At 36.7% G+C, this 26,888-nt stretch overlaps 1 protein-coding gene and 1 long non-coding RNA gene across 3 annotated transcripts; one reads left to right on the top strand and one right to left on the bottom strand.

The window, feature by feature from the left end:
• On the top strand, window positions 1,251–25,978 carry LOC109837766 (synaptotagmin-5-like). Of its 2 annotated transcripts, XM_020406114.1 has the most exons (11): window positions 1,260–1,638; window positions 5,157–5,258; window positions 11,031–11,081; window positions 12,441–12,561; window positions 13,626–13,744; window positions 13,939–14,037; window positions 16,694–16,774; window positions 16,886–16,971; window positions 17,473–17,698; window positions 22,970–23,137; window positions 25,310–25,978. In XM_020406114.1, the coding sequence occupies exons 1-11, from the start codon at window positions 1,534–1,536 to the stop codon at window positions 25,631–25,633; spliced, it is 1,482 nt and encodes a 493-aa protein (XP_020261703.1). In that variant the 5' UTR covers window positions 1,260–1,533; the 3' UTR covers window positions 25,634–25,978. The 2 variants fall into 2 exon arrangements, with proteins under 2 accessions (XP_020261705.1, XP_020261703.1); XM_020406116.1 differs by lacking the exon at window positions 22,970–23,137 and having other exon boundaries at window positions 1,251–1,638.
• LOC109837767 lies at window positions 8,266–8,722 on the bottom strand. The gene is made up of 3 exons (XR_002246422.1): window positions 8,633–8,722; window positions 8,473–8,560; window positions 8,266–8,385 (listed from the first exon to the last, which is right to left on the bottom strand). It is a non-coding gene; the product is annotated as an uncharacterized LOC109837767 (long non-coding RNA).

Genomic DNA, 26,888 nt, shown 5'->3' with positions numbered 1-26,888 from the left:
AACCATATGTAGGCTGCTCATTAATTGCTAGGACATCAACTCTGGCCTGATCCTCTTCGGTGGCGGAGATAGAGGTTATGTTGGTGCTCGAAGGACAACATTGTTGATTAGATTCTCTCAACGCCAAGATCCTTTGTAGGCCCGGATCCTCTCTAAGCCTCATGCCTCCCCATCCGAGATCTTCTCCACCCTCAGACCCTCCTTATTGATTTCTAGCCATCGGGAGCTAGCCGGAATCAGGCCGACACTGAGAGCAGAGAAAAACTTCTATCCCACCCCTTGTTCATCTCAGGAATGTTAAAAACTAGTCGGCAGTCACTGATTGTCTGCAAAGTGAAAATAACCCTCAAAATACCCAATCTCAGCTCCAACATTCACACAGTGGCAGATGATGAGGAAGGCCACCAGAAAAGTAATGGAGTTCAGTGCAGCTACACCGATGAAACCCTTAGAGCCCTAAAAACCTCCTGGAGAATTGGGTGCAACGACAGATGAAGGCCATAGTCAAGGTAGTGCCAGTGTTATCAGTGCCAAATCGCTGCTGTGTTGATAGACGGGTTGTTCCCTCGACGGAGCTGATAGTGTAAAAGCGCTGGAGATGTCATAGTCTTGGGCATACTTCTCTAGTAGCCCGTGGGCACATTCAATTTATACTTTTACAGCTGATCAATTCTAGCATCGTTGCAAGCAATAATAGGCTGAGCGTAAGAAGCCATCAGAATAGTCAAGAAAAACAACCGGAGAATAACAAAAACTTTTGGGAGGTAGAAGATGGACTTTCTTTGACAAAATAGAAAGCTTGATAGGATTAGCAAAGTAGAAAGAAAAGGGAAGGAGTGGATATATATAAGCGAAAGGAGCTGACATGTGGCGCAAAAGCGAATGAGGTCTTCGAAAATCGAAGTGACATGTCCCCAAATGAAGCGTCATTCCGTCAAAATTACCGCATGATCTTCGTTGACATAAAAAAACTACCCAAATCAAAATTACTATGTCCTTAAACTAGCCACGTGGTACTTAGTAGACAAGACATATGACTAACTTATCGTCTTCCATAAAAATGCATTTTAAAATACAAAAATACATTTTGAGGTACGTTATCTAAAAGGGAACCTTCTATAGGTTAGTCAAGTTAATCCGTCATTACCGAAGATAAGGGCCAAAAAAGGACCGAGCAGGCGCCGTTGTACCCCCCGTCCTAAAATTCCGTATACGCCCTTCTTGAGTTCCTCGCCCGGTGAAAGTGGTAACCGCTTTACCCCCCCTTCTCTCACTCCTAAAGACTATAGTCCTCCCCTTGCCTATTTACAGTGTTATAACTACTAAAGGCTCTCTCATCCATTTTCTGTCGGTGGGCCCACCCCTCTCCTTCCAAACAGAACCCTTCTTGTCCCCTCCTCACAAGTACGCTTCGTTCTGGCCGCTCCTTAATCCTCTCCTTCATTGGCACCATCGCTTTGAAATCGGGGAGTCCAATAATCCGATTCGAATTCGAGATTTTTTTTTTTTTTGGTGCGAGGGTTTTGGGGAGCGATGGGGTTGATCTCGGGGTTCGTGATGGGGGCGCTGGTCGGGATCGCTCTCGTCGCTGGATGGAGCCGAATGATGACGCATCGCAGCACGAAGCGAATCAGCAAGGTTTTCTTCTATCGATTTTGTTTGCTTGCGTTGACTGTTTGTTTCGATTTGGTTCTAACTGTTTATGAGTTGAATAAGAACCATAAATTCTTCTTTATTCATGGAGTTCGATGAATCCGTTGGTACAATTAGTAGAAACTGAGTAATTTGATTGAACTGATTGGTTCCGATTGGAAATTGAGGTTGTTTGGATTGCTTGAGTTGCTAAACCTTGGAGGATTCTGGGAATGGGAGTTTGCTTTCGCAGGAGGTTTGGTATCTGGTGCTCTTCAAGCACTTGGAATACTATCTTAACTCCAACCAATGTTTAGTTCTTATAAAAGTATCGGTTTTTGTGTTTAAGAGCAGGCTCAAATCTTTCCTGCTTTGGATATTGTATTTATAGGCAACATAGACATTTGAATTTGAATTACAAATATAAAGAAAAGAACTGACGTGATTTCATGGTTAGCTAGGAACTGGCCAACTGGGTCTACTTGAGATAATCGTGCAACTACTTTATATTTCTTGCAATCTGATATTGTTGCAACTGCCTTCTTGAGATTTTCTTGTTTCTGAGGTACGGTCAGCTCCGACACACCCCTGCTAACTTAATGCCGGGGACCTGACGGTGAGTTTGGGTCTGAGATTAAGGAACTGATTAACTGGAAGCCCCTTTGTGAATATATCTGCAACTTGTACTGATGAGGAGATGTGCCTGACTTGAAGATCACCTCTTTCGACTTTCTCCTGAACTAAGTGAAAATCGATCTCGATGTAAATAATGGATGGGTGGTGAGTTTGGGTCTGAGATTAAGGAACTGATTAAGTGGAACACAAGATTGGCAGTCATATAGGTTGCCGAAAAATTGTCACTAAATAATGTTGGGGCATCGGATAGAGGGACATGTTGCTCTTAAAGTAAGTGTTGGACCCAAATGGCTTCAGCAGTAGCCATTGCTAGAGCTCGATATTCGGTCTCCATGTTAGATCGGACAACGACTTTTTTGTTTCCTTGAGCACCATGAGATTAGATCGCCACCAAAATAAATGCAAAAACCATAAAAACCATAGTTAGACCTCCTATTGAGTATAATGGGCGGGTGGACGGTCAAATCGTTAAACCTAGATTGAGGCTACCCTTTCGATACCATAGTCCTCTCTTGATAGCCTGTCGACGTAGTTGAGTAGTTTGATGCATAAATTGACAAACCTTGTTCACTACAAAAGCGGGCTAGGTTATGGTGGCCTACTGTAGAGCCTCAGCAACATTCTAATATATTGTGGGGTTGGACTTAAGGGGATGTCGTTAATGAGATGAGTACTGGTGGCTAAAGGTGTAGTTATGGGTTTGCATCCAGTCATATCGGTGCAGCCTAACAAGTCCTGAATATACCTCTATTGAGATAGGAATAGATCACCTCCTAAGCGTGCCACATGAATGTCGAGAAAGAATGATATGGGATCCAAGTCCTTGCGTGAAAAGACTACATCCAAAATTAAAACAAGCTCTTGCAAAAATTTTGTGTCATTGCCTGTTAAGTATTATGGGCATGTTTGGCTAATACTTATTTCTTAAAATCTTAGAATTCACTTATTACTTATTTTTACTTATTTTGCTAGAGGACAAAGTAGTTTTTTTATTATGAATAAGTAAATCTACTTTAAGTGCATAAACATAAGTTGGGACGTCCCTACTTATTTTTTCCCCCTACTTTTAAGGAAAAAAAATAAGTAAATAAGTTTACCAAACATGATTTTGGATCCTTATAATGTAAAACTTACTTATATGTTGAAACAAGTAACTTGCCAACCATGCTTTATATCATCAACATGTTGTGATAAGAAATCTTGGAGTTGATAAAGCCATGCATGTGGAGTTTGTTTGAGGCCGTATAAAGCATTGCGCAAGGGGCAAACATGACAAGAATGGGCCAGATCCCGAAATCGTGGTGGCTACTCTGTACATACTTGCTCAGTTAGGTCTCCATTTAAAAGGCATTGTTAACATTGAGTTGCCTAATTGCCTCTCCACAAAACACTGCAATGGATAGAATCATATTGATGGAGTTCAGTTTGACTACTAGGCTAACTGTGTCAAAATAATCAACACTCTACTCTTGATGAAATCCTTTCGCGACCAAACGTGCTTTAAAACGTTCAACTCCACCATCGGGGCATCTCTTTATCCGGTAGACCCATTTAGGACCAAATGGCTTCATGATAGAAGTATGCATGGGACATAGGAAAAAATGAACCTAAATCTGTATTATGATAGCAATGTCAGATTGCTAATAATTTTTAATCAACCATTACAATTTGCCAATTTAGAAAAGTGGAGACAAAGTTGAGATTCTTCCACCTTTCTTGATCTATTGGACTATGGACAAAGTTGATACTCCACAATTAATTTGTTTGGTGAATAGAAGCATAATAGAAGAAGGTGGGATGTTTGTTGAATTTTTTTATTATTTCACCTTTCTGCCTAAACTTAACTTTCTGATAAGCATAAACACAAAAATTATTAAATAATATGTCCATTCTTTATATCAAAAGGAAATTTTTTAGTTCTCCTGTGTGCTAAATAAGGCTTGTGGAATATGATTTAGTTTCAACTACTATTTTTCAACTTCCATCATTCCATGTGCCAAAATTAAAGATAGAAGAATTTTGGAGAATATTCTGCTATTTTCTTGAACTTCCTTTTAAATGTCATGTTGCGGTTTTCTCCTTATTGATCTACCACCCACTGTGGGTGATTCGGACTGGTGAGGGGTTCCAATATGACTCACAGTCTTGGGTTCGATTTCGGACTGGGTTATAAAAAATAAAAATAAAAATAAAAAATGAGAAAATAAACAAATTCTCCTTATTGATCCCAAACAGTTGGGTCGGGAATTAGTTTTACTTATAATTTTAACTTATTCTTTATTTTTATTATTATCCTCATGCCAATCTTTCCACTCCACTATTGGGTAGGAAGAAGTCTAATAAGCTGATCCCAAATGGATGGGACAAGGAGTCAAATTATGTCTCTCTTGATGTGCTCGTCTTCTATGCCGAAATACAAAAGATGTGGAGCTATGTAGCACAGACACGGATCCGACACGGCCATCCGACACGCCGACACGAGGCAAATCCTAAAAAATACATAGGATACGTGTGTTCGACACGGACACGATACGACACGGCTTCATGTTATGCGTGTCCGTGCTTCATAGATGTGGAGTCCCAAAGTGTGTAACTTTTGGCAATAACCGAATAAGCCAAGATTTAAGAGTAGTAATCTTGCGGCCAGTCATTTTTCTGAAGCATTAAACTAAAGTTGTCTAGGACTAAAGCTTGGTGAACAGCTTTATTTTCCACTGTGATTCTTGAAGGTTAAATTTTGACATAAAATGTTATCTTTTAATTGGTTGAAATAGTGAATTGGTTTCTCCCTTTGCTGGGTGCATATTACCTAGAAAATGGTTGTTATTTTTGTTCCAATTCAAGGATTTCTTTTTTGTAAAATGCTAAACTGCCTCTCTTTTCTGCAGGCCGTCGATATAAAGCTTCTGGGGTCACTTAACCGAGAGGATCTGAAGAAACTCTGTGGTGACAATTATCCTGAGTGGATATCTTTTCCTGCATTTGAACAGGTTGATTCTCAAATAAAGCTTTATTTGTGCGTTATTTAGCCAAATTGCTTACTGCATTTATGTGTGTTGTGTGTGTTTTTTGAGATATAGGACTGTCAATTCACTAAAAATGAAACAGCGCAGATGGATACTATGTGAAACTAATTGACATCATAGATTCCTGCAGTAATTTTGGTTAGACATAGAGCATAAATAACTTGGGAGAACTTCTAAACAAGTGATTCTTGAAAGCTGCTGTTGCCTTGACAAGGGACCCTATGGGTACTTGTAAGATGTTGGACATTTATGCTATCATCTTTATAGAAGAGAAGGGATATGATTCTTACACTTTACTCACTAAACACAGGTGTATAGTACATTGTAGCGCGAGCATAGTCGAATTTCGGATGAGTACTTGTTCAGGGTTCAGACTGGGTTGAGACCAAAAATTGTAGGGTGACCTACACCTGATTTACTTACCAATTCTGTCAAGTTACGTTGTGAAACTGGGAATACCAAGGTTACCCCAGACATACTGCTTTTACTTTTTATTCCCCGATTATATCAAACAAATTGATCTTTCCTAGGTTACTTTTCAGTTAACAGGTAATGAAAGCGTTATACATCAATAATCAGGTTGATGCGTTCAATGAAAGGAGTGACATATAAGGCCATCCTGCAGGAGAAAATTAGACACACAGGCCTTTGCTTCTGGTAAGAGAGATGTCTGGCATTTGTGTCCAGGGAAGCTGAGATGAGTGGAGGTTTAGAAAATTCTGAGAGTGGATATGGAATAACAGATCTGAGAGGGAAACGAAAAGTTTAGGCTTATGAATTTGGATTGAACGTTTAAGAATTAAAGACGGTTCTCTGATGAAATTAGAGTTTATTAAGACATGACAACCTTGAATAGAGGGTTAAAAGGCTAGAGAACGTCAAATTTTAACCACAAAACTTTAACCTACTAATTACATGATAGTGGGGAAGATAAGTTTTACATAGTAATGTTGTCAATCAGAGACAAATGCTATTTGATCTATAGAGTTGACAGGTTGAAGAGTTCAATCCTTTTTCTAACCTCTTTAGTGTTGTAAAAATAGACGGATCAACCTTTTTTTTAAATGAAAACCAAAACAATGTCTCAAGACTGTCTTAGTCAAAGTAATTATGAACATATTACAAGAATTAACTTGCAATTAAGCCTATAAAACAATCATCATCAGCATAGATGGATCAACCTTCTTGAAACCTTAAGTCATTTTGTTAAACACAAAGCTGTTGCTCATGTTGGGTTAGTTGGTTGGATCGGACTGATCCCTAGTTGAATTTAGGCAATATAGAGGCAAACATACTTACTGTTCTGCACGCCTTTAGCAACCAACTTTCCTGTATGCTATTACACTTATATGTATTATATGTATGGACAAATTTTCAAAATCAACTTTTTTAGCATTTTAAATAGCAAAATCGACCTCATTTCCTTTTATTCAGCAAAACCGACCCTTTTCTTCAGTCGGTTTTGCTGTAAGGGATTTTTTACGACATACACGGGACTGCTAGTCCCGTGTATTTCAAAATACACGGGACTAGCAGTCCTGTGCACTTTACAGAGAGCTACAAAAGACTGGGCACAATGAAATGCACGGGACTAGCAGTCCCGTGCACTTTACAGAGAGCTATGAACCAAGTGCACGAGACTGCTAGTCCCGTGCACTTCTTGGGCACAATGAAATACACGAGACTAGCAGTCCCGTGTATTTCCTGCACATAATGTGCATGTATTTCTGTTGCGGGAAAATTCCCTGTACAAACTCATTTCAAATGCAACAATCATAAATTACACCATTGCATAAACACATATATCAATTCCCTATACAAACTCATATGTTAATTCCCTGTATAAACACATATATCAAATCTCATATGTTAATTCCCTGTATAAACACATATATCAAATCTGAAAATCATAAAATACACCACAAACTTACAAATCCAACAAATCACGCCACAAACCCACTTACAAATCTAATAAGTCACACCACAGTCTCCGCTACAAATCCAAAAACATCTATTGTCCTGAAATACGTTTGTAATGTACATATCAAAATAGGATTGTAATTTATATAACAATACCGATTAGCTTATATACATCCAAGAACTCTTCTCCTCCTCCTTTGTCTTCGGCCCTTATATACATCCAAGAACTCTTCTCCTCCTCCTTTGTCTTCGGCTTCCTCCATCCCGACCTTCGATGAATTCATGATCCGGTTGCGTTTGTGGTTGTGACGGTCCAGCTCAGTCGTCAACACATTGGGAAGGCCTAGCTTCATTGTCGTTTCTGCGTCCTCGTCTTTGTCGTGGTTGACGTGTGTATACTAATTGCGGTACCTCTCATCCATCATGAAGGTCTTCATGAGTTCGATGTAAGGCTTGGTGAAGCCTCTGCATTATCGACTGATATATTGATACATGTTTCTGTGCTTCGGGATATGTACTTGCGAGAGATAATTCAAAAAAATCCGAAATGCAAAAATTACTGTAAAATTCAAATTATAATATGTAAATTTTATATTTAATTTTATATTACCTGCTCGAGCCAATTCCAAGCCACGATTTGCAATGGTTTGAACATCATCTATTGCTGATACCTGTAAATTTTTAAAAAAACATAATTTAGCAATATTGAAAAATACTAATAAAAATGAATAAATTTGAAAATACTTACTAATTCTCTCTCATCTATACCCCGAGGCACATATCCTCTTTGCAACTCAACCGGGGATGTGGTCGCATGGAGTATCCATCTTCTAGTTATCCTCCAATACCATGTGTAGTAATCTGATTCCTGGGGAGTTGGCTCGATTTGCTCAACAATACAAAAATGTCTATCATTCCATCTGTGTATATAATTTTGATGCTCAGCTGCTCAGTCCTTTTGTTGGCCTCCTTTCTTCGCCTTTCTCTCTATTTTTTCAACAAATTGCGGAACATGTTGTGCAAGACCAAATTGTCGAAGCACACGGTCCGGTACATGCATTTCTACTATCTCGAAACATATTAGAGGAACTCTGGCTCTCCATATAACTGGGTATTCTGTGCATATCGGGGGTAGATGATCGAGAAATGGGGTGTAGGGCTCTCATTCCATCTACTGAGTATTACATATAATTGTTGCATATCATTAAAACGAAAGTTGATATATAAAAGAAAAAACTCATTTTTATAGAAATGATACCTGAAAAATCTTCATGCGGTCAAGCTCATTTCGATAGAAATCTAACTGTCTAGCCGGGGTCTCGTCAAAACATTTTTGGACATTCCATCTGTGTTAGTTTCAAAATTCAGTACCAAATGAATAACTACAATTATATTTACTACGTTAAAAAATATAATACCTGCATCCTAGTGGAATTTGTCCGTCTAATTGTAAATTCACGCATAGTCTCGGCTTCAAATGCAGCCTCTCTCATGCCCATACTTGTAGTAAGCTGAGACACCCTTTGAGGTTACTATTTTTCATGAATGCAACCTTAGACATCTCTCTATATAGGTACGCCAAAACCGCACTACCCCACGATAACGCACCACACGTGTCCAAGTCCCCGATAAGTGGTAGCCACCTAGCATTCTTGTTGAAATAACATTTTACATAGTAGTTGGTTGCATTAGTTTTTATAGGCTTGAATTTGACCCGATTTTTTATAGACCATTCTCGCACCGCAAAGATCAATGCTTCATTGCTCTCGAATAGGTCGCCTTTTTTAAAAGTGAAGTTCTCAGGCCATTGAAAGTTTGGACCAACATCAACAAATTCAGCTTGCGAAGTATTTATCTAATCTTCATTATGAAACTCGTCGGGCAACGGATCTTCAGCTTCCACAATATCATTGTTAACATTAAATTGATCCATCCAACGAGAATCATCATCGATTCCAACTGCCACATGCATGCTATCAATTTGCATGTCTTCTTCTTCAATATCTTCTGAGTCATCATTTACTTCTTCTTCTACAATTGATCCGGCCGGTAGATCCCGTAACATAGCCCGATGCGTCGTTAAATATAGTACTTGACGTCCCACCAAGAGAATGCCCACTTAAATGTTGTAGTTGATTTGGAGATGTCATAAAACCACTCGACTCATTGTCTAAGTCCATCATCCGAGAAAACTCTCCTTGTGGTCGTGAAACTTGGGCAAATTCTTGAATCGGATACTTCTCAATGAACAACTCAACTGACACTTGCTTCTCCACTAATTGTTTCATGTCATTCAATTCCTCATCGTCGGTAATCGCCACAGCAATAGTTCTACTCTCATTTATCGGATAATTGAAGAACACTTTAATTGTATACCATGCTTTATTAATTTTCGTAACTCTGTGTATTTCATTCATCATTCCATCAAAATTTAATGACTTAGATAGCATAAACATTTTCCTTGAACCTCCCTCATACATCGGCATACTATTCAATCCGACGCCGAGGCTCCCATTGAAGAAGCAAATAATGGGTATAGAGTTTGTCATCGAAGCTGAAAATCAACAGTCCATCATATGTAAATAATCTATTATAACTGGAAATATTAATATTAATTTAAAGTCAAATTTAAAACCCTAATCTCAACTACAAAGCAAATAATGGCTAAATTCCCTAATCCCAAATCACATTATTCATGTCTAAACCCTAATCATGGTTAAACCCTAATCTCAACTCACATTATTCATGTCTAAACCCTAATCATGTCTAAACCCTAATCACATTATTCATGTCTAAACCCTAATTCCCTAATCTCAACTAAATACATTCCCAAATTTCAACCTTAATCCCAAATTTCTTAAAAAATTTCTTGCAGCAAAACCGACCCTTTTCAGAAGAAAATGGTCGGTTTTGCTGAATAAAATGAGATAAGGTCGATTTTGCTATTTAAAATGCTAAAAAGGTTGATTTTGAAAATTTGTCCTATATGTATATAATCCGTTGACATGTAACTGTTAGCTATTTAGCTGCCAGATCACACTCTGTGTGTCATGCGTTCAGTTGGAAGTAGCCGTATCTTCTCCTATCCTAGAAATCACTAGAAAAGATATAAAAGATGCCAAGAAATAACAATGAAGGCGAATGTTCTGAAATACAGAATTGGTAATAATAATAGGATACTAAGCTGGGAGAAATTTCAGTTTTGACTTCAGACTTTAATGTAAGTGTAGCCACTTTTGAGTTCCAAAGAATAACTAGCAAATATATACTTAGAATCCACATGCAAAGCACATGCAAAATTTTTGTGAACAGAGATATACACCATGAAATGAATAATCTGGGAATAAGATGGACCATGTTTGTTCATCACATGAAATAATGACTTATGTAGCCCAAGGGAGTCAGTAGGATGCATCCTCAATTATGGTGCATGTGGAATCAGAATATGTTTTTCTGTGTTGTTACAAGCAAGTTCATTGAAGTTCCATAGTCAAAGGACTCACTTATAAAATCATAACAACAAAGACATGTATATTAGTTTTAAATGTTTTTAATATTCTGTGAAACAACTGCAATGGACTTTATTTGATAATCAAGTTATTTTGGAACACTGCAGAGGAAATTTAAACAGATGCCTTAGATATTTATACATTGTTCATTTTGGTCTTTGTATCTGTGATTTTTTTTTTCAATATTTTGCTTTTGTTATATCAATTTTTATGGCTAAGTCAAAAGATTTTGGATAAATTCTTCATTGTTGTTTATCATTTTATATTATATTTACTTTTTATTTCCCTTTTTTACTTTGCTGTGCAGGTGAAGTGGCTCAACAAGCAACTGAGCAAACTATGGCCTTTCATTGCTGAGGTAAGATGTGTATCTTTATGCTTGGTAGTTACCTTTGCACATTGTTCTGTTTACCCTTGTGGGACATTTGGCGCAAATTTCTTACTTTTCACTTTTAGGGGAAGCTATAGAACCGTAAGGCCTCGAGAAAACCCTAATGCAAGCTTACTCCTGCAAGTATATTTCATGCTTTACATCTTAGTTTTTAGCATGTTATGTAGATGACTCTGGGTTCAACTGTCCAGGGACCATAAATCAATAGAAAAATCCTGAACTATGCAACACAAGCTAAGATTTGACAGTTAGGGTATGGTATGTATATGGTGCGGTTCAATCCCTGCTCTTTCTATCATTTTGATATTAAAAAGAAGAAACAGCCCTCAGTTAGGCTATTTTACGAATATCACATTGAATGATTTTACTGAATTATCCAAAAGTGGTTCTCTTACCTAGACACCATGGTTTTCTCACAACTATGTTACCCGGGTACTTCTACCATGAAGCCGTACCTGTACCCAATATACCTGACACTTACCCGTACCGAAGCTTCATGGACACTCCTTGAATATATGCATATATTTATTCGGACATGTACTAAATTATATGATATTTATTTAAATTTAAAATACCTGTCAAGTTCTTCTTGGATGTATGTCCTACACTTATGTTCATTTCCTGAAATTCATTAGACAAGGGTCGGGTTTGTTTCAGCCTATGTCTGAGTAAAAACTATGATTTAAAAGGATCATTTGAGTGTTTAATTAAAAAAAAGTAGTTTCCAATTTATAATAATCAACATAATAAATAAAAACTGTAAAATATGATAGAAATTTAAATTCAAATGCCACATGAATTGAAAAATAATAATGATCTCATGTAAAATATTAATTTCAACTTATAAACGTAGCAGTGTCCCCGTACCCTACATTTCACAAATCTGATGTGTCTGATACACACACCCTCACCCCTTCCCGTTTCCATGCAACTTAGTCTCACGAGATGTGTTGCCTTGGCTTTGGAACCAACCCAAGAGGGTTGACATTATGTTAGTGACCTACAACATAACTTGTTTGATTTCTTTTCCTGGAGATTTATCAGCTGACAGTCTTGCTCCAGACTGGACCTGTTTTTGATGGAACGAAGCTTGAAGCATGGTTGATGACGAAGATGATGCAGCTATTTTCATGATTTCAATGTGAAATTTTCTAATCGAAATACTGTATATCATTATCAATATGGCCTGTCAAACTATCTTTTTCATCCCAATGTTTCTTATGCACTTCGAGATCCGTTGAATATCAGAAGTTCTATTTATGCAAGTCTAGCCATCGGTGGACAAGTGCTCTTTACTAATTTTTCTGTTTCTTTCTTTGGTCCTAGGCTGCATCAATGGTCATTAAGGAATCTGTTGAGCCAATGTTAGAAGATTATCGTCCACCTGGTATAACATCACTTAAGTTTAGCAAACTCTCCCTTGGATATGTTTCACCAAAAATTGAAGGTTTGTCTCTCTCCTCCTTGAAAATTTACAGTATTTTTCCTCATTATGTTGGTTATATTGCTTTATCTTCAGTTTTTATGACTGTTCGAATCATGTTGCCAAATTTAAGGTACACTTTGATTAGCTGTAATGGGTATGATTATGTTTTATGATATACTGATTTAAGTTGTATGCTACTTTTAACTGTATATTGTGTGAAGACCACAACCTTAATTGAATTGGTGTATGGGGTTTTTGATTTGAGAGCATTACTACTGTCATACGGTAATCATGCATTATCTTTTGTGTGCTGACACAATAGAAAGATGAATAAGTAGTTGAAGGCATTTAAAAAAAATAAAACCAAGGATCATGAGAGAATATTAAATGGAAATTTCACTGTTTTATGTAACCCCATGAGAGGATGGGAAAGAGAGAAACTGGAGCAGTGTATAGTTATCTAGCTTAACTTCTCTAGCTCCATCATCCTTACATATATGTTTTTCCATAAACGAAGTAGTAAATGGAAACATGGAATGAATTTCAGTCTTATAGATTATTGAACATTTACAAGAAGGGCTAGAAAATAAGACAGCAGGATAAGCACAAAATAGAGATGAGCACTACCATTTAGATTTTTTACGGGCTATATCTTCTTTCTCAATCAACTTCAGGAAACTTAACATGGTACGTTTTTTTAAAATTAATTTTTCTATGCAGTCAAGTTAATTCCATTGTATTTCGTATGCTATCTTAACTTGATAGATTGAGTAACGGGAGATGTGAAAGTGTTCCTACAACCTCTTTCTTGTCAAACTCGATCAAGGTGGCAAAGTTCCTCTAGTTATAATTTCATTTGTTCATTTAATTGGTTTCTTGCATCTCCATGTCCTGCTACTGGTGGTTTTGATTTTCATGCCGTTCGTCCTAATACATTAAGTTTGTTTACCAGACGGAGTACTTCAACTTGGAAAATACACCAGCTATCTTGTCCACTTGTGTTTTTTCATTATTTTTTGCATATTTTACATACGGATTTCTAGATTTGCAAATTTGTTTATGCCTCCATTATTTTCTTTATCCAGGCATTCGAGTGCAGAGCCTTACGAAGGGTCAAATTACAATGGATATTGACTTGAGATGGGGTGGAGATCCAAGCATAATTCTTGCAGTGGAAGCACTTGTTGCATCATTGCCCATTCAGGTGTTTTCTTCTTCGAAGTTTGTTTTCAGATTTATCTTCGTGTACCAAATGTTTTCTTTTTTCTTTTTCCGAACCATTTTTACTTGGATCACTTCCATCTTGACATCTGTTGATGGGGAGAAGTCTACAATTTTATTCATGTTACTTTTCATTCTTGCAAAAGTTGACCACAAATAATTTCTCTTGTTTTGCAGTTGAAGGATCTTCAGGTCTTCACTGTGATCCGTGTTATTTTTCAGCTTTCTGAAGAGATTCCCTGCATTTCTGCTGTTGTCGTTGCTCTCCTATCAGATGTATGCTTCCTCAGAAGTTAAATGCGCAGCTGAAACTTTGCTATCTTCTACTTTTTCTCAATGCTGTTCACTCTTAATGATAAGTATAAGAAATACTGAGCACGTGTTAGTATAGATCTATGATCTGGTAAAACCAAACCTATTGATATGGTATATCAGTAGTTGCTGATCAAGGTTCACGACAAAAAGTTATTATTGTAGATTAAAAAAAATACCCTACCCCCTGATTTCCAAAATTTTGGAAATCAGGGGTAGGGTATTTTTTATGATTCTTGTTGCCATCCTCTTCCTTAAGGGCTCTTTCTCAGTTATACTAGCCAGTTTCATATCTTTCTTTGCATTATAAAGATCTTATTGCTGCTAAGTGAAATGCCATCTGTCTTTATTGCATGTCCATACTACATCAAACAGTTCTTCCTCACGTCATTCTGAATGGCTTAGAAAGAATTACTTGGGAGAGTATTAATAGCAAGAAACAGGTTTTCAGCCAAAACATAATAGGGTGACAATGTAATACATGAAAACAGGTTTCAGCAAAGCCAGGTGAAAAAGCCAGAAACTGCATAGGAGGTAAGAAAGGAAAAGATAAAATAGTGTTATTGAAAAATCTAAGAAAAACTAGATTGATCCAGAAAATAATTCTTAACGTCAGACAGAATCAAGGAAAAAGAAAAGTAAAGGAAGGGGGATGAAGAGAGAAAGAAGCAAAGGGATCTGACCCGAATCACGTCAATTTTCCATCTTTAGGTTCTTGGGGCCTCCTTTGCGATCCCAAATGTGGTTGTGCCACTTTTCCAGGCTTGCAGTTAAACCCATATAACCTGCCTTTCAAGTCTCCAAATGGGATCAATATATAACCTGAGGTTCTGCACAAGCACATTTACATATAATATCCTGCTGATTCAAAACTTTGGTGCTACTTGTATACAAGTTATATCCACACTCTTATTTCTCATACTATGATGCAATCATACTTTTAATCATATAATCAGATAGTAAAATAAAGAAACATCTTGCTCCTTATCTCTATAGCTCAAGGATATTACCATGGAATTTTTATAGCCATTGTGATTTGTGAATTACAACATTCCTTTATACATGCCATGTTGCAGCAAATCTTTAAAGTAAATGATAATGACAACTAAAGTAGAGTCTTTTGTGCCAAAATGTTGTGTTTGCTTACATGAATCTTTTCTCCTATTCAATCAGGAACAAGCACCTCCTCTGTTAAGTTTGCAACTACTGTATCCTTTTTTGGCTATCTCAAGCATTTGCAGTGGTTCTGCCTACTTTTTCAACTATGATTCTAATGATTCCTCCTAACTGGAACATTCACTCTGAACCATCCAACACGATTTTTTCTCATCTCATCCTCCCTTGGAGTAAACTCTTAATTCTAAGAGAAGTGTTTGTTTCTTATGTCATCTTCTGTAGTCTTGCTGTTATTCATCCAATATTCTTATTCAATCATGTTGACTTTTTGACAATGTTGATTCTTAATTTCAATCACTTTGGTCAACCATGTATTACTGCTTATACTGTTATTTTATGGGCCTTTGACTTTATAGGCATGGTCATGCAATGTTCTAGGAGTAGTTCTCGATTTGAACCATTCTATTTATTAACGGCAGACATCTTAATGTCACTATCGTCATTGATTCTGAGTAAGAACAATGATCATCTTTGATGTTTCTTAGAATTTTAATTACACTTATTTCTTCTCATATGTTTTTCAGTAGTCTCGATTTTAACCATTCTATTTATTAACGGCAGACATCTTACTGTCACTATCGTTGTTGATTCTGAGTAAGAACAATGATCATCTTTGATGTTTCTTAGAATTTTAATTACACTTATTTCTTCTCATATGTTTTTCAATAATTGCATGTCATATCTTCTGGTTTCATTATGCCAATTCTCAGTCATGCTTCATATTTCTACTTAGAGATCATACAAGCCCCGTCTCTATGCTAGTTGAACTTCAAAGTCAAACCTGTACTCAGTAAGAAATGGTTGACTCTTATTTTTTCTTACATGAATAACTATTTTCATTGTATCTGTCCTTAATGCACTGGCCTAGCTATTAGATCCTGATCGTTTCTTAAAACCTTAGGCTGAGGTTTTCTTAGCTAAGGAAATATGAACAAAAAGGTTATAGAGTCAGGCCTAGTGATGTAATATGGCTTGCAAACATCTGCTCCCTCCCTCCCTCCCCTCCCTCTGCCCCTTCTTTTCCTTTTCTCCTTTTGTCTGTAGATTCCCCCTTTCCTTTCTCTCTCCCTTTATTGGTAGGGTTGTTATTTGTAATTATTAATGAGAAACATCCTGTTATAGATAACCATGCAACGTAACAAATCATCTGCCTTGCAAGAATAAGCGGTTATTTCGTAATGGTGTTTGAGTCAATTTCTTCATGGTTCCATATCACGCCATGTGAATGGTTTTGGTCTTTTGACTTGACATCAAAAGGTTTCATCTTATGTGTTAAAATTTTAATACATGAGTTAGTTGTACTTGACGATGTAATAAATTTTGTAACATTAGTTTCATCAGTTACCTGCACCCCTAATATTTTACTGCTGCAGATTCCAACATTTTAATGTAATTTGTGCACATTAGTGGTTGGTATGACATTGACATGGTTGCCTGTTTTCAGCCAAAGCCTAGAATAGATTACACTTTAAAAGCTGTTGGCGGAAGCCTGACTGCTATTCCTGGTCTTTCAGATATGATAGATGTAAGTTTAATTTGCTACACTGCATTTTCCATACGTTTAGATTCTGTGTTTTATTTGGGTGCAATTGAGCTGGTTAATAATCTAGTGCTCAATGTAACCTCTTTCATATAGGACACTGTAAATTCAATTGTCTCAGACCAGCTGCAATGGCCTCATAGGATTGTTGTCCCACTTGGCGGTGTAGATGTAGACACGAGGTAAGCATACTGCTTCTTTTTTTTTCCTTTCCCTTTTTACTTTTGTACTGTTCAACATAGTAGTGTGTGTGTGTATTTATATATATTTATATATATATATTAGGGTTTTTATTCTATTATTCTGTATCTCATATATTAAATATATTACTTTGTTTCCTTTTATTATTATTTGTCAGAAGGAGAGTATTCTCCCGATTGTTGCACAGATATTTCATTCATTCAGTGTTAGTAACTTTCTATAGATCATATTTATGGTCTTTGGGCTAAAAAATTATATGCTATCATGCAATAGTTTCATATCAAGATATAGTAAATCCGTTTTTGATTAACGAGGACATGAGATTTATTGGTAATTTGGGTCCATAAAATTATTTACGATATATTATGAGATTGGGATTCTTACTATGTAATTGACCTGCTTGATTTATACAAAGCTCACTAGCTCAGATGAAAAAAATATATAATAATAACAATAAGAAAATTATATTTTTGTTTTTGCAGTGAACTTGAGCTTAAACCGCAAGGAAAGCTTACAGTAACAGTAGTGAAAGCTAATGCTTTGAAAAATAAGGAAATGATTGGTAAATCTGATCCTTATGTGGCTTTGCATATACGCCCCATGTTTAAGGTTAAAACAAAAGTGATTGACAACAATCTCAATCCCGTATGGAATGAAACATTTGAGTTGATTGCTGAAGATAAGGAGACACAAGCTCTTATTCTTGAGGTATGATCTTCATTCAATCAACCTCCATTTGTTTTGTGATTTACTCATCTTAGTAAACTGTTCTGTTGTAATTACAATTCTTTTCTGTTTATGATGTTCTTCACATTTTAGAACTTAAACAGAGGGTAATTTAAATCTAAATGACCTTGGTGTTTCTTTTTCTGTTTCTAATTCTCTCTCTCTCTTCCCTTTTAAGGTGCTGCACATTATTATTCCTAGGGGTGGCAAACGGGGCGGGACGGGATGGGTCGGATCATAGTTGACCCGACCCGTGTAAGTGTGACCCGACCCGACCCGTTTAAGAAACATGTCAATGCTACCCGACCCGTTTATTAAAGGGGTTACCCGACCCAACCCGTGTAACCCGAATAACTTGTTTATCATTATACATACGTGTTCTTGTTTATGATTATTCATTGATGCAATAAGTTTGTTTTTTCATTTCCTTTTCTTGTTTATGATTATTCATTGATGCAATAAGTTTGTTTTTTCATTTCCTTTTCTTTTCTTTCCCCTTTTTAGGTAAATGCAATTAGTTCGTTTGGATACACTTAATTATAATTTATAAATGTAATGCCTCAAGATGAGGGAAGAAAGGCTATGCTTCAATAAGAGGCAGATGATTTCAGCATCAAAATCTTTATTATGAATTACTTCATCAAGACAGTAGCTGAACAAATGCAACATTGAAGAAAAACACTGAAAAGAAAGTTAGATGCTACTATATTGACCAGAATCTTAAGCAAAGTTCTACAAATTCAGCTCAGTTCTAATTTAACGTGAGAGTCCAAAGATACAACATCATCATAATTGCAAGAAAACTAATCAATTGTACATCAGCCCAAATATACAACATGATTAGAGTCCAAAGTTACATGTGGTTCACTAAAGCAAAGAAATAACACTAACAAATAATTGTAGCAGCAACTCAACAATCTTAAGGGTCCAGATTGTTGAGAGCAAATGCTATTATTCCTGTCCAAGGAAACATATTAAAACAATCAAAGAAAGAGATTTGCTTACAAATAAACCAAACCACAGAGACTTCATAGATTTCATTATTTCAACTAATGGAATTTTATATTAAACCAAAAAGATTTCATAATATAAGAACATAAAATTAATAAGAGCATAAAAAATGAACCAATATGCAAATTCACATAAGCCTGTCATAACCCAGGGCCACCTTGAATTCAGCTCATAACCAAAATTATAGATAAACTTGCATTTTAACTGAATACATCTGAAACCTTTTCAAATATTGAGAGCAGCCCCAATGAATAGTAATTCTTCTTTCTATTCATACTTTATAGATTCACTTAAGATATTTCTAAGCCTTTCCATTATTTGCATATGGTAATATTATATTATTTTCCATCACATAAGAAGTGTCCAAGTCATAATTAAGACATCCCAAGTGCTCTAACATTATAAAATTCGGGAAAAATTTTGAGTATCTTGGTAACATTGATCATAACAGTGTAATAATTGTCTTGATCAATTTAAATCACTCAATTGCATTTTGTATGAGGGATCCAAGATCTAAGATATAAATATGACAAGGAAGATAAGGTGAAACTAATATCTCATTTGTATAAGATATAAATACATGCAAAAATATTAAAAACTACGAGCTATACTAATTGTTTGAGAAAGCAATTACCCTCAAGACATCAATTCAATCTTGATCAAAAGTGTCATCATACCAACAAGAAGTTCCCTGCTTACTTGATTTTTCCAAGTTCCTTCTTCTATCAACGTCGAAATTACTCAAGTACTTAGTAAAGACAGAGAAAAGCTTGTCGTTCACATTTTTTAGCTCTGTAGAATTGTGTCCATATAGTGCATCGTAGCATAACTCCACAAATTGCATTTTGTATCGGGGATCCAAGATGTAAACAATAGCAAATAGAACATTGTACTCACTTTAATATTTCTCAAATTTCTTGTACATTTTGGTTACTATTGATTTAGCATATTCGTCACTATCTTTCATCCCACTCTTTAGAGTACGTTGCACAACAAACATTTAAAGAAAGTAGAGATTAGCCTCTGGATAAGTTGTACCGGAGAAAAGGCAAGTGAAGTTATAGAAAGTGGCTAGTAACCTCTTAACGTTGTTGGCATTATCTCATTCCTCTTGAGATGGACAAAGTCTTGAGAAATTTGAAACATTCAATTGCATGTGTCTAAATGCACAATTGTAGAATAAATCACTCTCAAGCATTAGAAAAGTAGTGTTCCATCTTGTTGGAACATCTAGCCTTAATTCTTCTTTCACTTCCAAAGGTTCATGAGAGCACATTCCCAAAAAATTTGTTTTCTAATTTGATAGTCTTTTATATACTTGACGCTTTCTCGGACTATCAATACAACCATGAACTTCTTTTTAAACCATGTACAACATCTAATATGAAAAAATTCTTCTCTTTCCAAGAAGTGCTTCTTTCAAATTAAGTTGTTTCAATAAATCAACAAAAATATCATTTGCAGATGCATTATCAAGAGTGAAAGAAGGCAACTTTTTTTTTTATTTTCCAATCAACTAACAACTTATTAATCTTTCTTGCAAATGGCAACACCAAGGTGGCATATAAGTTAAAGGACCCGATTTTGTAATTTTCACTCATAATCAATATAGTATGTCGTGAGACAAATATATCTGTTGGTGGCTGTAGATGTCCACAAATCGAAAGTTCAGTTAATTCTACCCTGAATCGACTCAAAAGCTTATACAACTATATCTAATACAACTAATTCAAAATCAAGATAATCTCAGCCTCTGCACGGCCGACTTAATAGACCGACATCTCGCGTAATCGAGACAAAAGGCGGTACTTGTCGTCCAAACCTGGTCCGACTCACTGTTTGGCCGACATCTCGCATAACCAAGTCAAAAGGTAGTACTTGTCGTCCAAACCCGACCAATTGCCCATGCGAATAACCTCTACTCGGTCCGTTGTAGAAGCCGTTAACAGTTGTAGTCGACCATTAGCTGAACGAATAAAAGAGTTGGTAGTTTTCTCGAACGTCGCGCCAACATCCACCTATCCTTGCATTAACTGCTCTGACAAAGTCATTATTTCTCTAGTCAACAAAGTCTTCATGACTTATCAGGCTATCGTCAGCACCAAGCAGTTGCTATCGCTTGGCACTGACCATTTGGATGGCCCATCTTCATCACCGGCCAACACCTGTTACCTGTCTACCGACTCAGCTACCTACCTGGACTCAGCCAAAGTTACCTTCTTGCCTCTCAGATCCACTATAAAAGGGAGAGGCAATGCATAAGGTAACTCTCTCTGAACTTTTTTACACAACTAAAAGCTAATTCTATATTTTACCCACGCAAGATCATCTCTTGACTTGATCGTCGGAGGAACAACTGGAGAACTCAACTCCGTCCTCTTACAAGTTCTTTCTTGTGCAGGGAAGAACATCAAACTTCAGAGCTACACATCAGAAGGAGTTAGAGGACATTAATCACTCCTCCAACCTACAAATTATTCCTTATTTGATAACTGACATCAATAGTTTGGCGCCTATCGTGGGGCCTTCTTTCTTCTTTGGTCACGATGTCTGGTTTTGAGCGTAGGTTTGTCCATCCAGCCCTTGAAGAACCACGTACGGGTTACATCACTCAAGTCTAGCTGGAGGGATCCGCTCAGCGCATCACACAATCCTTCCAGCATCAGTTTGCGACATTCACTAATGGACTTCTCCAACCTGCAAATTGTTCCATGTTTGATAATTGACATCAACGATGGTCAACACTAAGAGCTCCCTAAACTTATCCAGGTCAAAATTAAATCTCGAAGAACCCATTATGGATCTTTGAGTTAGATGCTCCTTTTTAGTAGCTTTTTTACAATTTTTCATGGGCCCTAGCATGTTTTTTGTCCCATGGTTACCTTCAGCGGTGTACTAGATTTCACACTTCTTACATATTGAATATTGTTTCCCTCCCGGCTCCGTTGTAACAAGATCAAACACTTTCCGAGCTTTGAATGTTAATTTTCTTTTTCTCTTTTTGTTGATCACGCTTTTGTGTTTTTTTTTAGAGAATTGGATACTCTTCTAATTCTTCTTCATTAGATGAACCCACTTCTAAAATTATCCTCTATGTATTATAGGTAGGATTGGACTCCATTAATTGTGAAAAAAATACAAAACCACATAAGTTTCATAGAACCTATAATTACGACATAAACTATATGAATGTGCATATTTGATGTTTGTTTGCTCTCAAAATAAGATCTTATAGCAAAAGAAAAGCGATCAGTAAATTAAATACTAAAACTATAAATTGTTGTATTTATGCATTAATTTCATCAAAAGTTAATTTACCTAATTCACATGCAACACTACTCTATGCATGAAGTAGTTCCATTCAAAAATCAAAGTTAAATAATCAATCGGAACCCATAAAGGTTCAAACTTTAATAGAAATTTGAAGCAATCATGAGAACCCGATGGATCTTCAACTAGAGAATTGAGGGTAAAAAAAGAAAGTTAGAGAGAGAAAAGAAAGTGATAGAAATAAGAAAAGGAGAAAGTTAAATGAAAACTTACAGCAAAGTTTCAAGCTCGCACCCCCAACGCTCACCGGTCGCCCCTCGCAGCCGCTCCATGACGCGCGTCGCCTCTCTCCACTTGCGCCGCTTGCGTGCTAGCCACCACTCGTTGATCTGTCGCTTTCCACTAATTGTTGTTGTATTGAGCTCCGTTGATAACTGGGGATAAAAGTCTAGGATTTCCTTTTCTTTTTCTCAGAGCATTTCTGAGAGAATTGCTCACACTTTTGTGTAAATGGGTCAGCGTTGAGTTATATAGGTTAATTCAGATCAACCCGAACTGATCATAAATGGGTAAATTTAGGTTGACCCGTTTATGACCTAATCCATATAACTCAACCCATACCCATTATAAATGGGTTGGGACGGGTCATAAATTGCCACCCCTAATTATTCCCATACGATGAACGTGCACTCTCAAGTAAGCTAGAAGCAAGACTATGGTTTCATATTATTTTTTTGTTAATTAATTAAGGTGTGACTTTCGTATGTCACAAGTAAGCTAGAAGCAGGACTATGGTTTCATATTATTTTTTTGTTAATTAATTAAGGTGTGACTTTCGTATGTCTCAAGTAAGCTAGAAGCCATGACTCATTGACTATGGTTTGATATTGTTTTTTCTGTTGCATTTTCATAGTGACAACCTAGCCTTTCATTGTGTTATAAAAAAAGCAATCAATACTTGGATTTGTGTAGGTTTTTGATGAAGACAATCTTGCACAAGACAAAAGATTGGGCATAGTCAAGTTACCGCTGATCGATTTGGAACCTGAAACTACCAAAGAATATGAGCTTAGATTGATGCCCTCACTGGATATGATGAAGATTAAGGATAAGAAAGACAGAGGGATTCTCACTATTAAGGTCAGAATTTCTATTTCTTGAAGGAATTCATGGTTCATCACTTGCTACTAGTTTGTCTTGTTTGTGATTCAAAATATCATATCCTTCATGGTATCACCAAACTCCAAACTTATAACATTGCCATGGTCAATTGGTAACAGAGCCGTAATTACATAAACTGATAAAACAAACGTATCACCATCTAACACAATTCTAACTTAACATCCAATAATAACGTATTGTCTAAAAGTTGGAGGGAATATATTTTCTATCTTCCATTCTTACCCTTTATTGACCTCTTTTGTTTTTTTCACAGCGTTGGGGTTGAGGGTATTGTTGGAAAAATATGGCCCAATATTTAGACTTCACTGTTCATTCATCTTTTGCCATTCGTCACTTTTGCTTGGGCAAATAAGAGAGTCAAAGATGTGATGGGATGGGGAATGGGCCTGAAATTTGAAACAACAAAGACAAGAGACTCTATTTATAAAATACTCCCCTTCTTAGAGCTTCTCTCTGCAATCCTCCCTCTCTCTCTTTCTCTCTCTCTGGGTGGTTTCATTTCTAGGTATAATTCCCCACTATAATTTTGTTGTGAAATAATCTTGTGAATTGATTTATTGGTTCATGCAATTTGATCTTCTTTAGGAAAATACACAAAGGTTAGGGCTATGTCCTAGGAGAAAGACGAGGAAATTGTAGTAGAAACTCTGTTCATGCTTCTTGAGAGTGAGAGGAAATAGAATGATGCGGAGCAATCGCAGTAGGTGAAGTAGAGAAATTGGTTATTAAGCAGTATCTCAATGTTCTATGAACTTTTATTTATTTCCTTTATGTTCCTTTTGTTTTTCAGGTTATACCTAGTTATTGATAGAATGTGCTCATCTCTTCTCATACACAAACCCGTCAAGAACAAATCCTTAACCAACTCCACTCCAATTCATGATGCCTTTGATGCGAATAAGCTAATTTTAGGACTCTTTTGGACCTTAACCTTTATTTTTATTTTCGAATAGCTTGTTGGAGAGTTTTAATTTGAAGTTGCTTTAAAGATTTCAACCGGTCATTTGTTGCATTTTGTTAATAATAGTTCGGCTCCATACAATTAGAATAATATCATTCCTGTTTGATAGTCAAGTAAAAGATTGAGAATAGTATTATCATTGTTTAAACTCAAATCAACAAGCATTATCCCTTCTACAGGATTGGTCTTAAATGTCGAGAGATACAAAGTTCATCGATTTTTCAGAAGCCATAGTGAATCAATGATTGTCGTTCTTGGTCCTTCAGACATCATGAAATACATGGCATGAGTGAAGAAAATTTATTGTAAGACACATGGAAATTTTTATTGACCTGTAAAGACCTCTCAACACCCATCTTCAACTGAAGAGAGCTTTTAAGTCTATATTGAAACCAAAATTTACAGTTAATTCCATCTTAACAAACTGAAACCTGTGTTAAAAACTTAAAATGTTTCAGGATGATAACAAGATTCACTTGCAAATCTCTCTTTTGGAAGTGCGAGTTAATCTACCAACATATATAAATTTCATTAGAATGGATGTCTTAATACACCAAACTGAACCCATCCATTTGCATGATTGTGTATGGATGTCGTGTGACATGTAAATCGAAGTAAGATTCTCAATATTTTTCTTCTGGCAATAAATGACTATATCTCAAATGATAGCAGCTGCCTTCTTAACTTGGTTTCTATTAAAATAGTATCTCATGTTAAATTCCTTTCAACATTCATCATTATTGAGATGAAATTATTTCAGAGAAATGTGTTATACAATTGTTTAACTATAATTTTAATTTTGCTCTTTCACCTGCATCGCGCGGGGGTTAATTGCTAGTATTACAAAATAGATGCAAAGTCTAACCTTCAAACTCCACTTTAGGATTCTGCTTAATGTTTTTTATCTGCATTGCCGTTGTATTCATGCCTCAATATTAAGTTTATATCGTGGCTTCGCCTCAGCAGGCAGTTTTTTCTACCAGTAATATTGTTGTTATTCACTGCTTCTTACTGTCTGCGTCAGCACTTTGAATCGTTGTCTGTTATAATCCCCTCTCATTTCTGATAATTTTTTGTAACTCAATTTTGCAAGTGCATGTTGCACCAATTTACACCTAGCATGCAAGTAATTCTATGAACGATGTTAGACTTAGTTTTCATTTTTCCAGGTGACATACCATGCGTTCAACAAAGAGCAGCAGCTAGCAGCACTCGAAGAAGAGAGGAGAATTTTAGAAGAACGAAAGAGATTGAAGGAGGCTGGGATGATTGGGAGCACAATGGATGCGCTCGGTGGAGCAGCATCCTTGGTTGGATCAGGTGTTGGGCTTGTGGGAACCGGTGTTGGCGCTGGTGCTGGGTTGGTGGGGACTGGATTAGGTGCAGTTGGAAGTGGAATCAGTAAAGCTGGTAAGTTTATGGGCAAAAGCGTCACAAATCAATTCAGCGGTGCTCGTAGGAGTGGGAGCAACATGGACAGAAATGAAAGCTAAGCGTGAAGCTTAGCTTGCATTAGGGTTCTACTTGGGTTATTTGTGTGTATGATACGTGTTATATATTTACGAATGGAGATGGATTACTGTTCTGGTTTTCTGATTGCTTTAGTTCTGATTTGGACCTGTGCGAAGACCGTTATTTCGTGGTTTTGGTCAAATTCACCACTCAGAAATGGGAGCCAGACGAAGATGCAATCCATCAGACCTTCAGTTAATACGAATTGTTGTTGACTATGTAATGTGATGTAAAAAAAGATCCTGTACAAGAACCAGGACAAGTGATAAATGTATTTCTAAGGTTCTATTTTATTTTATCTTTACCAAGAAAGTGTTTATGAACGCCGTCCTTCTGAAAACTAGGAAGATGCCATATTCTCTGCGCCAACAAGTTACCGTTTCATTCGGATGTTAGAAAAGATAAGACCTCTGGCTGTGAGCATACGTTCAATGACGTTATATATGGACAAATTTTCAAAACAAACACTTTTGGACATTTAATTGCAAAATCCAACCTATTTTGTATTTATTTGCAGAAACCGACCTGGTTTCAGCCTTGACACTGAAACCAGGTCGGTTTCTGAAAAAAAATTTACGAGACTTTACGGAAGTTTACCATAATTTTAAACTTCACGGGAGTTGAACTCCCGTGAAGTTTAATTTGTCGAATAAATTTCACAGGAGTTGAACTCTCGTGAAATTTTTAACATTCAACAAATTAAACTTCACGGGAGTTCAACTCTCGTGAAATCTGTTGTAGGGGTGAAAACTCCACGGGAGTTGAACTCCCGTGGAGTTACAGTCCCCAATTCCAGAGCTCATTTGTCTCTGGTAATTTTTTCCTGCAACTCCACGGAAGTTGAACTCCCGTGGAGTGTTGGCCTGACTATAAAAGACGCAAGTCTTTCGATCCTCTAACAGACTTCACGGCTCCTCCTCAAAGGAAAACCCTAGCCCCTCTCTCTCGTCCCCAACCTCAAACGAAAACCCTAGCCCCTCTCTCCCTCGTCCCCAACCACCACCGCCGTCGACCAAGGCCCCCACCTCCGGCGCCGCCCTCGTTTCCTACCGCCTCCGCGCCAGTTCTCATCCCGTCGGAGTTTAGCGGTCTCGCCGTTGTTGTCGTCGGAGTTCACTGCAAATTAGGGCATCGACTAATTGAAGGTAATTTCTTCTATTTTTTTCTTTATTTCTTGTATATTGTCACTAATTCATGGTGATCTCATGTAAAAAATTAGATTTTAGAAATTAATTG

Source organism: Asparagus officinalis, chromosome 4, assembly GCF_001876935.1.
Source record: "Asparagus officinalis chromosome 4, Aspof.V1, whole genome shotgun sequence".
Classification (NCBI taxonomy): domain Eukaryota; kingdom Viridiplantae; phylum Streptophyta; class Magnoliopsida; order Asparagales; family Asparagaceae; genus Asparagus; species Asparagus officinalis.
The sequence above is the reverse complement of the archived record's forward strand: the minus strand, read 5'-3'. Positions and strand labels throughout refer to the sequence as shown.

Coding starts and splice junctions, on each gene's coding strand:
- LOC109837766 (XM_020406114.1), top strand. CDS start 1,534: ATGGGGTTGATCTCGGGGTTCGTGATGGGGGCGCTGGTCGGGATCGCT. Junction 1,639..5,156: donor GCACGAAGCGAATCAGCAAG/GTTTTCTTCTAT, acceptor TCTTTTCTGCAG/GCCGTCGATATAAAGCTTCT. Junction 11,082..12,440: donor TATGGCCTTTCATTGCTGAG/GTAAGATGTGTA, acceptor CTTTGGTCCTAG/GCTGCATCAATGGTCATTAA.